This window comes from Colletotrichum spaethianum, assembly GCF_022836535.1.
Source record: "Colletotrichum spaethianum MAFF 239500 DNA, contig68, whole genome shotgun sequence".
Lineage (NCBI taxonomy): Eukaryota > Fungi > Ascomycota > Sordariomycetes > Glomerellales > Glomerellaceae > Colletotrichum > Colletotrichum spaethianum.
This window is the reverse complement of record NW_026054838.1, coordinates 117,073-132,516: the sequence shown is the minus strand read 5'-3', so window position 1 is coordinate 132,516 and position 15,444 is coordinate 117,073. Positions and strand designations below refer to the sequence as shown.

The 15,444-nt window shown below is 49.8% G+C and overlaps 5 protein-coding genes across 5 annotated transcripts; 1 reads left to right on the top strand and 4 right to left on the bottom strand.

The window, feature by feature from the left end:
• Positions 1 to 414: 414 nt before the first annotated feature.
• ColSpa_12650 (quinone oxidoreductase 2) lies at positions 415 to 1,422 on the bottom strand (the record flags this gene model as incomplete). Its single annotated transcript, XM_049278862.1, has 3 exons — positions 415 to 611; positions 667 to 1,099; positions 1,264 to 1,422. 3 exons carry the CDS (start codon positions 1,420 to 1,422, stop codon positions 415 to 417), a joined length of 789 nt encoding a protein of 262 aa, XP_049134819.1.
• A 4,578-nt stretch (positions 1,423 to 6,000) lies between these two features.
• Positions 6,001 to 8,016, bottom strand: ColSpa_12649 (uncharacterized protein; the record flags this gene model as incomplete). The annotated part of the gene is made up of 1 exon (XM_049278861.1): positions 6,001 to 8,016. One exon carries the CDS (start codon positions 8,014 to 8,016, stop codon positions 6,001 to 6,003), a length of 2,016 nt encoding a protein of 671 aa, XP_049134818.1.
• A 3,414-nt stretch (positions 8,017 to 11,430) lies between these two features.
• Positions 11,431 to 12,549, top strand: ColSpa_12648 (brassinosteroid-related acyltransferase 1; the record flags this gene model as incomplete). The annotated part of the gene is made up of 1 exon (XM_049278860.1): positions 11,431 to 12,549. One exon carries the CDS (start codon positions 11,431 to 11,433, stop codon positions 12,547 to 12,549), a length of 1,119 nt encoding a protein of 372 aa, XP_049134817.1.
• An 809-nt stretch (positions 12,550 to 13,358) lies between these two features.
• Positions 13,359 to 13,889, bottom strand: ColSpa_12647 (N-acetyl-6-hydroxytryptophan oxidase ivoB; the record flags this gene model as incomplete). The annotated part of the gene is made up of 1 exon (XM_049278859.1): positions 13,359 to 13,889. The coding sequence occupies one exon, from the start codon at positions 13,887 to 13,889 to the stop codon at positions 13,359 to 13,361; it is 531 nt and encodes a 176-aa protein (XP_049134816.1).
• Positions 13,890 to 13,945: 56 nt separating this feature from the next.
• Positions 13,946 to 14,760, bottom strand: ColSpa_12646 (tyrosine--tRNA ligase, cytoplasmic; the record flags this gene model as incomplete). The annotated part of the gene is made up of 4 exons (XM_049278858.1): positions 13,946 to 14,131; positions 14,195 to 14,281; positions 14,338 to 14,500; positions 14,573 to 14,760. The coding sequence occupies 4 exons, from the start codon at positions 14,758 to 14,760 to the stop codon at positions 13,946 to 13,948; spliced, it is 624 nt and encodes a 207-aa protein (XP_049134815.1).
• Between the last annotated feature and the right edge of the window lie 684 nt (positions 14,761 to 15,444).

The following is a 15,444-nucleotide window of genomic DNA, read 5'->3' as shown; positions in this document are numbered from 1 at the left end:
GGTGCCCCCCCCCCCCCCCCCCCCCCCCCCCTCTGGGCGCCTGACACTTTATAGCAGTCACTATAATCTCTATTAGATTCTTGTTCTGATTACACTACATAATGACATCTCGAGACCGGACTTACTAGTGACACATGATCCAACGAGTAAGACTCTGAGAAGGATGTCAATCTTCAAGACGGCTAGATATCCAAGAGGCAAGGCGACCAGCACCAAATGTGGCAAACTATGACGCAACAGTAAACAGTTTTCCTGCTTTCTTTTTTCTTATCTTGAATATTTCTTTTCATTTTCAGTCTTGATTTTGGAAGTATGGATCATACATCAAAATGATAACCGGTTGAGGAGATTAGATAATTGAATATACCAGGAGACTTGACCTCTCTTGATAACTGCGATTGATCCAGCGTAGCTTCAAACCCGTTCCGACTTTTCGTTCACTGTTGTTCGCTCTGTGCCGAAGATGACAATACAGCAGACAGCAGCGCTCGAAACCGCTACGAAAAGAGCACTCACTGTTGAGAACCAACCCACACCTATCCCATCAATCCCCGGGAGAACCACTGCCGTACCGATAGCAGCGAATGTGTACCGGATGAAGTAGTTACCAGCTAGAAAGTTCGGTTAGTGAATGTTTTAGTGTTGTTAGATAATACTGTCTCTTACCCATCACTTCGGCCGCCCTGTCTCGGAAGACGTCCAGGCAGTAACTGTTGAGGCAAGGGAAGCAGATCATCTGAGCAACGCCTTGCACAAACATGCAGATGACGGGGAGGGGGATGCCGCCTTTAGCTTGGTCGATCGCCCATCCATAAATGATGGTGCTCGCGGGAATCACTACACCCATCGCGATGAATGCGCTTCGTAGTCGGTCCTCGGGCACACGCTTTCCACGCTTGGTGATCCATCGTTTGACCGTTCTATCGGCGTAACGACCGCCAAAGAAAGTTCCAACGAGATAACCTGCACCAGGGGCAAGGAAGAAAAACCCGGATTGCAATGGGGAGGTGAGTTGGAACCTTGGGTTTATAACATATCGCACTGGTGTGAGAAGGACTTGCATGTTCCATAGGACTGAAGATGCGGCAACTCCCTGGATCTGTAGTTAGCAAGAGGTGCACGGAAAGCTGAGATCTTACCACGTATTCAAACCATTCAGTCGAACCATGACACAGATTGCAGCTAATTCTGCTCCTGCAATGGTTTCGGACCCCAAGACCAACTATTGATGGCCGTTGCAATTGAAAGGGGAGGGAGACTTACCACAATGAGAATTTTGGGGTACTTGAACAAAGCGATAACTCTGAACGGGTTCGCCCACTCCCAGATTTGGCCACATTTCTCCTTCACCGTCAAACCTTCCAACTCTTCGGACCACTTTCCGTGACTGGTCTCGGGCAGAAAGACGGCTGACAAAACCATGGCGACGCCTCCTATGGTCCCTTGGAACCAAAAAAGACTTTTCCAAGACGAGAAAGTTACAATAACACCTCCAATAAATGGTCCGAGTGCGGGACCTATCAGAGTACCACCAAGAAACCATCCCAAGGCCGTGCCACGCTCAGTCGGTCGATACACATCGCTGAGACAAGCTGAGCCAACCACGAGGAAGCAAGTTCCGGCAAATGCGGTAATTGACCGGAAGATGAAGAAAGCTATGAGGTTGGGAGAAACCCCAGTCGCAAATGAGAAGGCGCAAAACAGCACTGACGACGCGACGAAGATCTGCAATATTTAGTTCAACTGAAGACCGGTAGAACCAAATAGGTTTGTCCAAACTCTTGACTGTGGCTATGATACATTGTAGTAGGATATACAGAGGTGATTGTGCTTACCCATTTTCTACCATAAACTTGACTCAGTGGACCCCAGAAAAGAACGCCGATGCCCATCATCAGTAAGAAGAGTGCATTGGTGAAATTGATTACAGTTCCAGATGTGTTGAATGCTGTTGCTACTTCGGGTAGGGCTGACAAAACCAGTAGGGCCGCCAAGTTGATGCTGAGACCACCAAAAGACACGATAGCTGTGATCAACCTCTTCCGGCCAGGCGTGAAACGATCGTACACTGTCTCGTCTTCACGATAAGAGTACGGGCGGCTAGGCGTTTGCGCAATGATGTTGACACCCTTCTCGGCGTTGGATGTTTTTAGCGCCAATAAGTCAGGTGGCAACTCGTCATTCCTCGTGGGCACTTCTGACAATGTATGTTCAGACATGATGATTGGAATGACAAAGACTTCTCTTCAGACATAGGATAGAGGCCACTGTGCTGCATGGGTTTGTTGTATTGGCAACTGAAGTTCAACTAATGACTTGACGAGAGGGAGTAGCCAACAGGAGATAGTGACGGGGTTTGCCAAAAGAAAATGTGTCCACCAAACGAAGAACAACCAGTCCTAGTTTATTCCGTGTCTGACGGGATAAGCTCCGTATATAAGGCGGAAAGCAATTGGTAAAAAATTCTCGGCCGCATACCCACACGGGCTTGCATATCCGAACTCGGGCACTACGTTATCACCTCTGAGACGGCTCCGAAGATGTCATCCATGGATGAAAGAATAAGACACCAGCAAGAAAAGTTTCATTGGGTCCCGTCTTTGGATACCTGTGCTAACGGAGGGTCCCCGCAGCGGGGAAAACCTGCAACTTTTTGCGTCTTGTGCCCTCCACTTCGGGTTGAAATCAGGCACGATATTGGACAAGGGCGGCCTTTCGTGCTCCACAGGAGCTGCAATTCCCTTATCTAAGACGGTCTGACGCCCGGTACAAAGGTCTGGCCCATGTGAAAAACAACGGAAATGAGCCGGCCCGGGGCGTGGGGGTTCATCGAGTGCTTTGACTCCTCTTGTGTCGGCGCCGGTTTAGCGGCGGACGGGAAGAAGGCCGAGATCACTGGTCCCGAGGTCGGACGAATTTGAAGCCACGAAAACTGTCGTTTACCGGACTCGGATCCGTCTGCTGCCGGTCTGTCGCACGTCGAAATACCGTGAAAGAACTTTCAAGACATGTACTGCTTTAGGGACACTGCAGTCATCTCTCTGTTGCAACTTTCACGGAAATCATCATGGTTTACGTCGCATTTGCGACATCGCCGAAGAGTTATGCAGTAGTAGTTCCGACCTTCAGAGCTTGGGCGCCGAGTTGAGTATACCGCCACTGAGTCAAGCTAGCCTAGTGATTGAGACCTTGGCCATATTATCGTCTAAAATTGTCTTAATGGCTCTACCTATCCTTCTAATGATACCCTTGCTCATGTTTCCTCAAGCGAGGGAATTTTGAACGACGGCACGAAATTCTCATTTTTGGCTGTAGCGTACAAGGCATCCATCTTCACAATGACACGTCTGAGCCACATTAGTAGTAAGAGGTTAGTCGCGAAACATTTAGCGAGCTAAGATTTTACACCAGTCATTTGACACTGCCCATGAGTGCTGGTTAGCGCCGGCACGGGTCTGCGGCCTGATGCATCATATTTTGGATTTTCCGACAGGCTGCCAGCGAAATGAGTGACCAAACCAACGTGTCGGTCATACATTGAACGACCTTGGAATTTGTAAACAGCCTAAACGATCATTCTTTTCGCGGTGTGATTAAGCGAAGGCGGTCTTCAGTTGCGGCCGGTCTGTCATGCAAAGCAACACTTCCATCACATTTTCCCAAAAAGCCTTTCGCGGCCGGGTCCGTCGCCTAAAAGTACAGGACCGCACCAACATAAGGCAGACTTCGACCCTACGCGACCACTCATTGGCAGTAGTATGTCGGCCAACATGCAGCCAGCCCCAAAATCAAGGAATGCGAAGAATGTGGCAGTGCTGTCGGTAGGATTGTTCCGGCGTCAAGAAATGTACCGCAGGTTGCCTCTTGTTGATTCGCCAGGCTGCATGCTGTGCTACCAACTAAGTTGCCTTGTATATTTGGAGTCTGCGAGGCTGCATATGTTTGCAAAGGACTGCCACAATTGAAAAGACGTGACATTTCCTCCCGACACTTTCTGTCTTTATTTTAAAACCACTCACTTGCTTTCTGAGGTTCTCCGTCAGCTTATGTCACAGAGTTGTAAATCGCGCAATTCGAAGATGACGAACACAGCTGAGCATCAATTGTCATCGTTGGAAGATAGATGGAGAGTTTACAAGGCACAGGATGACCAGAAAATATCTCTCATTTCAGTAAGTTACTGTATTCGATTTGACTTGGTGCTGTTTCTGATCACGGGCGCTTAGGACTTGTTTACTCACATTAGTGAACTCACACACAAGCTCTCTGAAGTTGAACTGGACCTCAAGGAACGAAAAATGCTCGTCAGATCTATGTTCAACACTGTAGACAATCACAAGGAGCGAATTGATCAGTTGCAGACAGAGAAGGTAAAGTGCATCCCCATCTGCTGGGCACCCTGCAAGTTCTAACGTGCCAAGGACAAACACTGTTTTGCTTTGGTATTGATTGACGGCGATTGCATGCCAGTAAGTAGACCTTGCACTCATATATAATTTGCAATTGTTGCTTACTTTGTACAGTTTTTGGATAGTCTCATTGAACAAGGCGTAGAAGGAGGCAAGAAAACAGCAAGCCTTCTGAGGCAGGCAGTGTGCTCAGAGTTGAAATCTCTTGATTCTTGTCTACCGCATCACCTAAAAATCATTGTTCGCGTGTTCGCCAATCTAAAGGGTCTGGCAAAGACTTATACAGAGTTGGGTACAGTCCTTGATCCGAGTATTCTTTACGAATTTGTACGGGGCTTCAATATGCCGAACGCCATGTGTGAATTCGTAGATGCGGGAAATGGTAAAGAATGCGCTGATGAAAAGATGAAAGGTGACTTTATCAACTTGAGATCGATTAATAAGAAAGACTGACATCGCTCAGGAAACTTCGAGTTTGGCGCGGCAGACGTACACTGCCGGCATATCTTGTTCGGTGCTTCGGCTGACAGTGGATACGCGCGTCTTTTGGGGGCTCATCTCGAGACCGATGGAATTCGGGAAAGGGTTATTCTGATCGAAGGACCCCCTTTTGCGAAAGAATTGGCCGATATCAGAGATCGATTTCGTATCTTTTCCTTCGACAGAGTCTTCCGACGACAAAAGCTCGTCAACTTCAAGCGCAAAGCATCGGAATACGTGACACCTCCTCCGACCCCGTCGCCAAATTACGCATCGGCAGCTGCGAAGCCTGCCATATCACCAATAGGAAATGGCATACCTCGGCCTGATGGCTCGGTTAACTCCATGGCATTTCCTGTCCGAGGGGTGTACCGGAACAAGGTCGGCCAGCGTATTGATTCCCCACTCAGTTACACGCAGCAGGATTTTACCATTGTGAAAAACCGGAAGATGTGCAACAGCTTCCATCTCACCGGCCGATGTCCCCACAAAGAGGTGTTGGGGAGGTGTTCTCACGAACACGGACCATCGCTGGGCCACAAGGAACTGCAGGCTCTTCGTGCTGTTGCCCGTCAGTCGCACTGCCATTCTGGCCTAGGCTGTAACGATCCCAATTGTGTGTCTGGACATCAATGCCCTCGAGAAGATTGCAACGGAGCGAGTTGCCGGCACAAGTTTCCTTTGGAGTTACACAACATTGATAAGAAGATTATTTCTTAATGTGTTGTGGCTCTTGATCTTAGTATTTGACTCATTTTTGGGAAAGGATCATTTGTCTTTTGTCTCTTTCTTCCGCAACTACTCGACACCATCGGGCCTAACTTTGACGATTTGCTTATTTATCCTGTTGCAAATGCCGATTACCACAATCGTAAACACAAACTCGATTCATTTACAAGTCAGCTATCTGAAAGACGCCTCCTTCCCAGTGCTATTGACATGTGATGATTCCCTAAGTAATCTGATGAACATCTAATGGCTCCCGTACCACCAGTCAAAGTCCTAAAGATAAAATTACCCGCCAACGCCAGAACGCCATCAAAGGCCTTTCAACCTGTGTTTTTATCCGTACTTTCCGTTACAAATGCCGTGATCGTGGGGCTTTTCGCTATTATCGGACCGTCTGGGTCGGCCTACCGAAGCTGAAAGAACGCCAGGATGCTCGCTGGGACGTTGGCTTTACAGCAGCGGCGAGGCTAGCCAGGAAAGCCGGGGATATCTCTTCACCAGACAATGAGGTCTCCGCGCTCCTCCTTTTCTTGTCTTTTTTCTTTGTCTTTGCTTGCTTCTCAAGCTTGGGAAGGTCTTTTTGCCTGCTATCACCTTGTTTCAAGCAAGCATCCACGACGGACCTCTCCGGCAGTACCTCCGCTCCAGCCATCTCTCTCGTTGGCCACGGGAATGTGGCAGCCATCTCCTGGAGAGTGACAGGATCCATCTTTTTCAAGATTTCTCGCAGTTGCGTCTCTAAATTGGCAACCTGCTCGAAAGCCCAGTCCGCACGCTTCTGAATCCGGATGCCATCGCGACGCATCTGTCCAACAAGCCATTCCATAGCAACGTGCTGTGGAATGAGGCGTGCGTTGCGCATTAGCCAGGCCATCATGTTGGGGTCGCCAGTCTGCTTTACAATGGGTAAACTGCGACCGCCGTGCTCACGCTCCTGAAGCTTTTGCAGAAAGTCGTGGTACATCTCTAGAGATCTGGGCTCAAGCCCGACAAACTGGCTGTGCATGAGCGCGCGGACAACTTCATCGGCCCAAGCAATACCAGCCTTCATACCAGAGTTTGCACCGCGGCCAGGCCAAAAGTGGACAGTCATTGCAGCATCGCCCGCCAGAGCGACGATGCCGTGAGGTCGCCGAAGTGCAGAAGAGTCGCCTTGGGGAAGTCGCTCAATCGCTTTGTTAATTCGGCGGACCACAATGGGAATGCGGACAATATTGGTGACTTCGCATTGCTTGAAACCGTACAGCTCGAGGCCATCGAGGATAGCCTTCCAGAGAGGACTATCAGGTTGCTGAGAAGGAGCAAAAACTTGGTTTTCTTGGTATCCATTGAGGAGACGACCATTAATCTTAAGACAGCTTGGCCGGCCGAACGTGCAAGGGTAGCCATCCACTGAAATCATCTGGTGCCACTCATTTTCGGTCAATTGCATATTAAGATATCCAGTTCCATCAAAATCGCTAGCATTGAGTAGGTAACGAGTTTGGCCCATGGTAAGAAAGATGTTGATAGGCTGCGAGAAAGGGAGTCCTCGAGGTCTGTCGAAAGCGACTCCAAGAGCATAACTCTTGCCAACCTCTTCCTCCTGTCCCTGAAAATATGCGACGCGCAACCAAGAGCCGGCACCATCAGCACCGAGCATGAGGTGGAAGTCGCCGTACTCTGCCAGGTTCTCTCTCTTTACCTGAATCGCATGCAAGAAGATAAGATCGCGGAACTGGCTATCTTGTGCACGTCTCAGGAGGCCATCTTCGAGCTTGCGAATCTGCAGGTTGCTAGAGCCAGGCCAAACACGCTCGGGGCATTCGCCAAAGACGGCCTGTCTTGTCCTGTCGCTCATGAGGTCGGTGACGGAGTCCTGGAGTGTGACAACCTGGTCGCGACGGCGAGCTTTGGGAGGATAGCCAACGAAAGAAGAGCCTGGTTGCTGAACCCAGCGGCCCTCGTAAACGTGGACCTCGACTCTTGTTCCGGCCTTCTCGGCCAGGGCGATCGCAGATGCGAGGCCTGTAGGTCCCCCACCAACAATTATGACCTTGAGAGGTGCAGTGGGGTATTGGTATGTGACAGGGTTTTCGGGGAGTTGAGGCAAGTTACGGGAAATGGATGGGTCGAAGAAGAAGTCTCGGACAGGCTTAGTCTTGGTGGAAGCGAGTGCATGGCTCTTGATGAGCATGAAACGCAACCATTGCAAAAGCGGGTTGGTGTTGAAGCTGGTGTGACGGTTGCCAAAGACGCGCTTCCCAACCGCAGCAGCTAATGAAGCTACATCTTTGTATGTGGGGTTCGAAGCGATAGATCGGAGTTCGCTATTGACGGCGGCATCGCTGCCGCGGTAGAAGAAGAGAAATGCCTGGGCACGCTCGAAGTTGGTCTGACCTGCAGCCTCCCAAGCCATTTCCCATGACTGGGGGAACTGGATATGATCGAATTCGATTGATGATAAAGGAAACGATGTTCGGTGACTGAGACTCGGTGTAGGCATTGCGGGGGGCGAGCTTGAGCCGTTACGGATGGCAGTGACTTTAGGCATCTTGAGTAATCTGATGAGATCGACGGATGAAACTAAAATAGAGTTCAAGATAGGAAAAGACACCAAGCAAATAAAAGAAACCCTAGAAAGATACCGTCCAACTCAGACAGTGAAATACAAGAAAGACAACTAGGATTGGACGATGTAGAAATTGGTGCTATGCTGGATGTTTTGGAAAATCGAACATAATGATATCAGTCTTGTTGTTATATATTTCTCAGGATATTGTGAGGCTCAGAAGGTTTAGAGATATGAATAGTCTCAAGTTCCCACCCAACCTCTTTCATGTGCCCAGCACCAAGGCAGTGCTAACTCACGGGCACTACCCACACGCGCCCACCCTGCATATCGCACAGCATCAGCCCTATGAGGGATGTATGAAGTGGGTTTCCCAATAGCAAAGAGTGCGGGATGGTCTCGTTGTGCAGACTGCATGTGGCTGGGAACATGCAACTTGCATGAAAGATCATTATTGGAGAGCGCAGCAGCTGATCCGCGACCCCAGCTCGCTACCGCACGACAAGACCACTCCCTCTCCAAGGATCGAAGGTAGCAGCAATGGAAGGGCTCCGACAGTCGTGTCGCGTTGGTGCACTGGTGCGACAAGGCTGGCAATGCCCTGGGAAAGCGTACCGACATTGCGAGATTCGGCCGGATGCGCGGGAGCGGCAGTGTTGAATGACATTGGTTGACACGGTTCGGTCCTAAATAGATGCATACAGTGATTTCCTGTTCCGGATGAACTGCTGCAAGCCAAGTTTGCTGCATCAGTAGTTCTCTACTGCTGACCACCTGGACGTTCCCGCCCCGTAAAAGTGAGTTTGTTTTGTGGGCATCGACTAAGCCTATGGCCCCCGGATTAACACAGCCGTGTCTTGAGCAAAAGGGATCACTTCCGCAACTGTGCATCGGGAGGTAGCGTTAGGACTTGAGTTGGCATAAGCCTGGCAGGACAACAGGATGTAACTATTGACACGTCATGTAAAATTAGTTAGAGGTAGGGTTGCATTATCCGGCGCGTGGTGGCGCTTCTACCCTCGCACATGCATACTTAGTAGTCACCCATAAGCACTCGTAGTCACCAATTATCTAACCTATCTGCATATGTCTGGCACAGGAAGACAGAAAGGATGGTATTTTACCAACCAGATTGGGCAGACACCATCACGCACCAAGCCCCCTTTTCGAAGGGACACAGCTGCTGCGTTCGGCAATCTTTAACCGGTCCAACGAATGGGACAACACGGATGTTGGGGGAATTCTGTATTTCACCCATCACCCGGATGGCTTTATTTGGCGCAGCCGCGATGCTTTGATAGACGACTCTCATTGGCTGCATACCCTGTGAGCCTTTTACCCTGCTCTTCAGCGATGGTCCTGGCCCGCGCTTGTCTGACGGTCCCTCATTGCCCTCCATATCGAGTTCTAAGTTCTTGGATTGCAAAGAAGATGAGACCGGCGTGAGACTAACGGCTTGTTTAACATGTCCCACTATAACACGAACTGTTTCTCTTCTCGACGTCATATCAGGTTCAAGATTGTCGTCCTACTATTGGGTGAGTGGAAACTGAGATGAGGGAGTTTCTTCCGCCGCACATGTCATTTTGGAACTTGGTTATCATCAAGGAGTAGACCCAATGAAATGGCTTTAGGTCGACTCGCTGCACGGTGGTCAGATTTTGAGCATTGTTATTGGCTCATCTCGCTAGATCGCTGCAACTCCTTACACTAGTTACGCTGTGCTTATTCCTACTCTTGGGTTATTTTTGCCCCATGCTGAACACAGAGAGCTGATCCGTGCCTCTCACATATGCATGATGACCAGTCCCGGCGCCTGCATCCTCAATCCTTCGTGGTGTTGGTCACAATGATCAGTAGGCTTCAAAGTAGAGGTGTACGAAGTCAGGCATCCATCTTTCTTACATACGACGTATTCTCTCAGTTAAGATCCTGACTGAACCGATAAAAATTCGAGCCCTTACCCAAAGATCTTTACGCCGTTCATCCCACTTACTGTATCTGCATGCATGGCTAAAAATGGGATGAAGTGGCGTCTTAAGAGACACAACACCATTCCATCGTATAACGTTTCAGTCTCTTTCGCCAGCTACGACTGCACGTTGACTAGATACGTAATGTGGCCCTGAAATGGGTTGGTGCATTCATGAAATTTGTTCAGACATTTATTGACAGCGCACGAGAGCTGGGGGAAGCACTACTCTACAAAGCGAACGCCAATTACCTCCACCCTCCGCATGGACGCGTCCTGACATCGTTGGTAATGTAATAGATATTGCAACATAACAATCATCATGACTCTTTCAGTGAGCCTTGTTTTCATCGAAATGGGAGAATCAGCTCCACGCGAGGTAATTCCATCTGCTTTGTTTTATTCCACGAAGGGGAATCACTGACCTGACATAGGGGCTTATCAGAATGTCAAGATAGTTCATTGGTCATGTAGCAGTACCGTTACCCAGGATCCGGGCCCTCCCGTACCCCATTTCAGACCCAACGTCCAATCAACGATGACGAGCTAGTCCTTTCAGGGGATGATGCAAGATGATTCATAACGGGGCCGAGTGACTGGTTTATCCCGCTGGCCAGGTATCCTTGGCGTTTCACGGTTCCAGTGTCTGTGCGGCTGCAGTGATGATAAAGTTAAATCATGTTCGTTTCTTGGAACATTTTGCCAAGTTGCGGAGAGCCTAGAGATTCTGATTCCAACCGTCCATACTTCCTTACATACCACTGCTGGGGACGAAGCCAACAAACGAAATGACGCGAAACGCAGCTGCAGGTGTTCCGACTGTTCATCATGTCGAAACTACTCAAAGAATATTTCCCGAAAAACCATCGACTGTGCCCATCACCTCCAAGTTGTCAATAATCGATGCAACCGTCGCTCGTTTCGCCCCCACGGCAGGAATATGGCTCTACGACAAGCCGAGGGATGGAGCATTCTTGCATCCTGAACTCTTTGACGTAATGAGACACGAACTTAGTCAAACGCTGAATGATTATCCTCACTTCGCCGGCGAAATTCATTGGGCCACTCAACATTTGGTCAAAGATGACATTGTTCCACGGCACCTCGGTCGACCTGTGGTAGTCCATGGCACATTAAATGATCCTGGAGTTGAGATTGTCATTGTCAACTACGATATGAGCCTCGACGAAGTTGTCCCTAGCCGAGAGCAAAGGGCAACGCAATTGAAAGAGTGGAACGCCTCAAGGTTTCGGCAAACCGAGTTCTTGCCGCCTACGAAAATTGCCCTCATGTCTTTGAATGCCATTGAAAGGTTGCCAGTTATGGCCATCCAGCTTACGAAATTCAAATGTGGAGGTTTCGGCATTAGCGCGAAGATTTCGCACCCCCTTGCGGACGCTGTCGCTTTGATGAACTTCATGCACGCATGGGCGGGGCGATCAAGAATCATTTTGCGTAGCGACTCCAAGTTGGGCAACCTCGAACTCCTCAAGCCGATTTTCAACCCGGCCCAGCTGGACCATGTTGCCGGGCTGCATCCCGGAAGTCTTCCTGACTCGGAACTGGTTGCAAAAGCTCGATCACTACCCATGCACCGTTTCGACTGGTGGGCGGAAGATGCACCGGGATATCCTGCAGCTGTGAAGCCCAATTCGCTGGCGACCATGCCAGCACCAGACGAGCTGGACGTGACAAAACTTAGCCCGTCTACGTTCCCACCCTGGCCCACGTGGGATATGGGCGCTTCAGTTGACCACGTGCAGATTTACTTCACGGCTGACGAGTTGACACGCATGAAGAAGGCCGCTGAGGCAAGTCTACCTGACAATCTTAAATTTCTCCGCGTCTCCAGAATTGATGCTACATTGGCGCATGTCTGGACTCTGATGAACCGCGCTCGTGGCCATCAGGGAAAAACAGAGAGCGTATATATGGACATCACTCTGGGCCTCCGAAACCGCATTATTCCGTCTCTTCCCGACACTTTTATTGGATCTCCGCTCCTCATAGGATATGTTGAGAAGACCGCCGATGATGCGACCTCGCAGGAACTAGGTCCTATCGCAGGTGCCATCAGACAGATGATGTTGCAGTTTACGCCCGATGCCGTGGCTGCTTACGTCCATGATGCTGCACACGAGGTCAGTCCTCAGCGTCTATGGCAAGGCTTTCTGGGAACTCATCACACTCTTGTTACTTCTTGGGTTAGAGCCAAGACTTATGAGCTTGATTTCTTGGGATCACAAGATCTGGCTAGATATGTCCAGGGTGTAATGCCGAGGATCGATGGCCTGGTTCAATTCATGGACTTTGCAGACACGGATGGCTTCGATGTCAGTGTTTGTATGGAGCGTGGTGCCATGAATCGACTTTTGAAGGACCCTTTACTTCGCCAATACGAGAACTAAGATGGTTAGCACGTATCACGGAGAATGATCGTCAACATTTCAAAGAGACACTTAGCAGCATCACATATCGAGGTAATCTAGAGGGATCTATGGTCATGGCCCTGATGGAAAACGAACATGCCCCAGAAGATGTACCATTACCAAAAGCACAAGCGCCAAGGTGAGAATCTGGATAATGAAGGAAATACAACCCAACCATGTTATTCGCGGACAGAATTTTAGCCCGACGTGACTGTAGAGAGTTCTTCCAGTTCCAGACAGAAGCTAAATTGAGACGAATGCTTACGGGGCGTACCTACAATTTTCAAATGAAGAGTCTCATGCTCTACTGACAGAGTTAGACGGTTGAGCTATCGAGAGTATGTGATCTCGATTCCATCGTGATGCCGGTCAATTCTCTGTTTAATAGATTGTGCGGGGGTCTTGAGGGCTTGTCTTATCTACACTCTCCTTGATAATTGATTCATAAACTCAAATTCATGCATAGCATAATATCTATTAGCACTAAGAAACTAGGTACAAGTCACAGTATCGGAAACCTCAGTTGATTCCTCTGCCTTGTAACGATTAATCATCTATGTTCATTGATTGTATCGCTTCATTGAAACCTAACAAGTGAGAGTTGAATGCTGGAATTAGTGCTGGATTCCACAGTGTTTCGTCCACCGACGCAACAAATGCACACAAAAAGGGTATTATATACAAGAACTCAGCTACAAATATGCCTACCGGGTCAATGTTTCCACCAGTCATTACAGCGCTACGCTTAATCATCTTGAATAGTTTCGATTGATTGATAGATCGTACCATTATGCATAGACATAACAAAGAGGGGAGCCGCCAATGGTGTTCAACACATCATCGATGGTTCGGTTCTCGGCGTTGACACCAAGGTTAAGGATGTCACTCTTGAGGGCATCTCGACTGGCGGGCCTGTTGTTAATGGTGATGGTGCCGGCAATTTCAAAGGCGTTCCACAGGTGAAGCGCCTGCCACAACCAGTACACACGGTCAACCATGGCATGGTGCAGGAAGAAGGTGGGATCAACGACAGAGGAGTAAAGGTCGCTGGCCTCTCCATTTACCGTGAAATGGCCGGCAGCGTGCATGCCGAGGAATCCGTCCGCGAAGCGGCCCTGAAGCTCGTTCTGGAAGAGCTCAATGTTTTGGGAAGCTGCGCCAACGGTGATGTTGATCATGTTCTCGTTGGTGAACCAGGTCTTTGCGGTATAGCTACTCAGATCACGGCTGAGGCAACGAGGGTTGTAGCTAAGCTTGCCGTTCGGGTTGGCCTTGAGGCCATCCATGCCAGGGTTAATGGGTCCTAGGTTGACAGTCATGCTTTTTGATTGTTAGCAGTGTGAGCTTGGCCCCTGAAAATGAAGAAATCGCAAGCTTACTTCTTGAAAGGGCCGGTTGAGACGCAACCTCCACCTTTGCCTGAGGGCAAAAAGATGGCGCCGGCACCACTGACACTACCATTGTGCTTGAGGTAGGTACCGTCGCCACTCAGGCTGGTGTCACTTCCATCGAAGACAGAGGATTTAGTGAGATCGTCCTGGTTCTTTAACCAGTTCCAGTACTGTGGTATGGCGGTTAGACCCGTTCTAAAGATCTTCCGCAGCTAGTCACGGAATCCACTCACTGGCTGGGCGCCCTTGTAGCCACATTCATTCCGCAAAGCCTCCTCGTAGGCCCAGACAAAGTAGCGATGCCACGTCAAAAAGTTGCCCTGGGTAACGATGTTAGGTTCGCCACGTGTAATGCGATCACTGAAGCACGACTCACAGTTCCATGAATTTGGGTGGTCTGGTTAATGTGCACAGCGACAAAGTCGTCATATCGGTTGCGGGCACCGGGGGCGAACTCGGGATCGGACTTCGATGGCGACGTCAACATGCACTGGACGGCATTTATGTAATTTTTCTTCTCTTCGGACGAGAAAGATTCCCTAGAGAGCCCGTCCTGTTAGCTTCCAACTTGTATTGCCAGGTACTCGTGATCAGCACGGCACGGTACGAACCAATCCCGGCGGTAGCGAGCGTTGAAGATGTTGCAGCTACTGCGCTTGTTGCCAGCACTTGAATCAGCGAGAGCAGCCATGGCACGGTCCTGGAGGTCCGCGAGGATATCGTGAGTCTCGGCAGGTGATGCGACCACCGTCGCACTCAGCAGGCCAACGGCCGCAGCTACAATGGTGGCGGAATACATTGCTAGCGGTTCTGTGATTGTTTAGGGGAAACGAGCAGAATGCAGGGTATTCGCGCAAGTGACCATGGGAGTCCGGGTGGTATGTTGCTCCGAGTACATCCGCAGTCGAAGAGGACTGGTACAGGAGCCGAGGCGCGAAAGCTCGAGTGGAAAATTTGAGCAGACAGGGCGATCCGAGATCATCAGCGGAGGACAGGTTGCAGGCAAGTCTTGTTGGCTATATAGACAGATGCCTGTCAGACGTTGGGAATATATTAAAACATCCATTGCCTAGACTAGTGGCCCTGGGCATCACCTACAGGGCTGCGGAATGCGGCGCGGAGGTAGTAACCGCACTGGGTGGGAGAACTTGTGGAAATGTGGCGCTCGTGGCGGAAAACCCCGTTGATGAGGACGAGGAATGGGGGCAAATTTGAAAAGGGTCGGGAATCGAACGGTCTCATGCGGCAGATAGGGGAGTGAAATTCGATAGACTAGATCTGGGACCCATGATTGCCGGGATAGATCAAAAGGGAATGTAACCCGCTCGGGCCAAGCGCGCAAGATGGGGAATCGGCAAGGAATGCGTCCCGTCGCCACATCATCGAGGTAGCGGATATTAAACGGCAGCTTGCATCGGGGGAAGACGGGCAACCAGGAGGTAGAGTTCCTTGCAATCTGGTTGAAAGATAAGCGTCTTGGGCG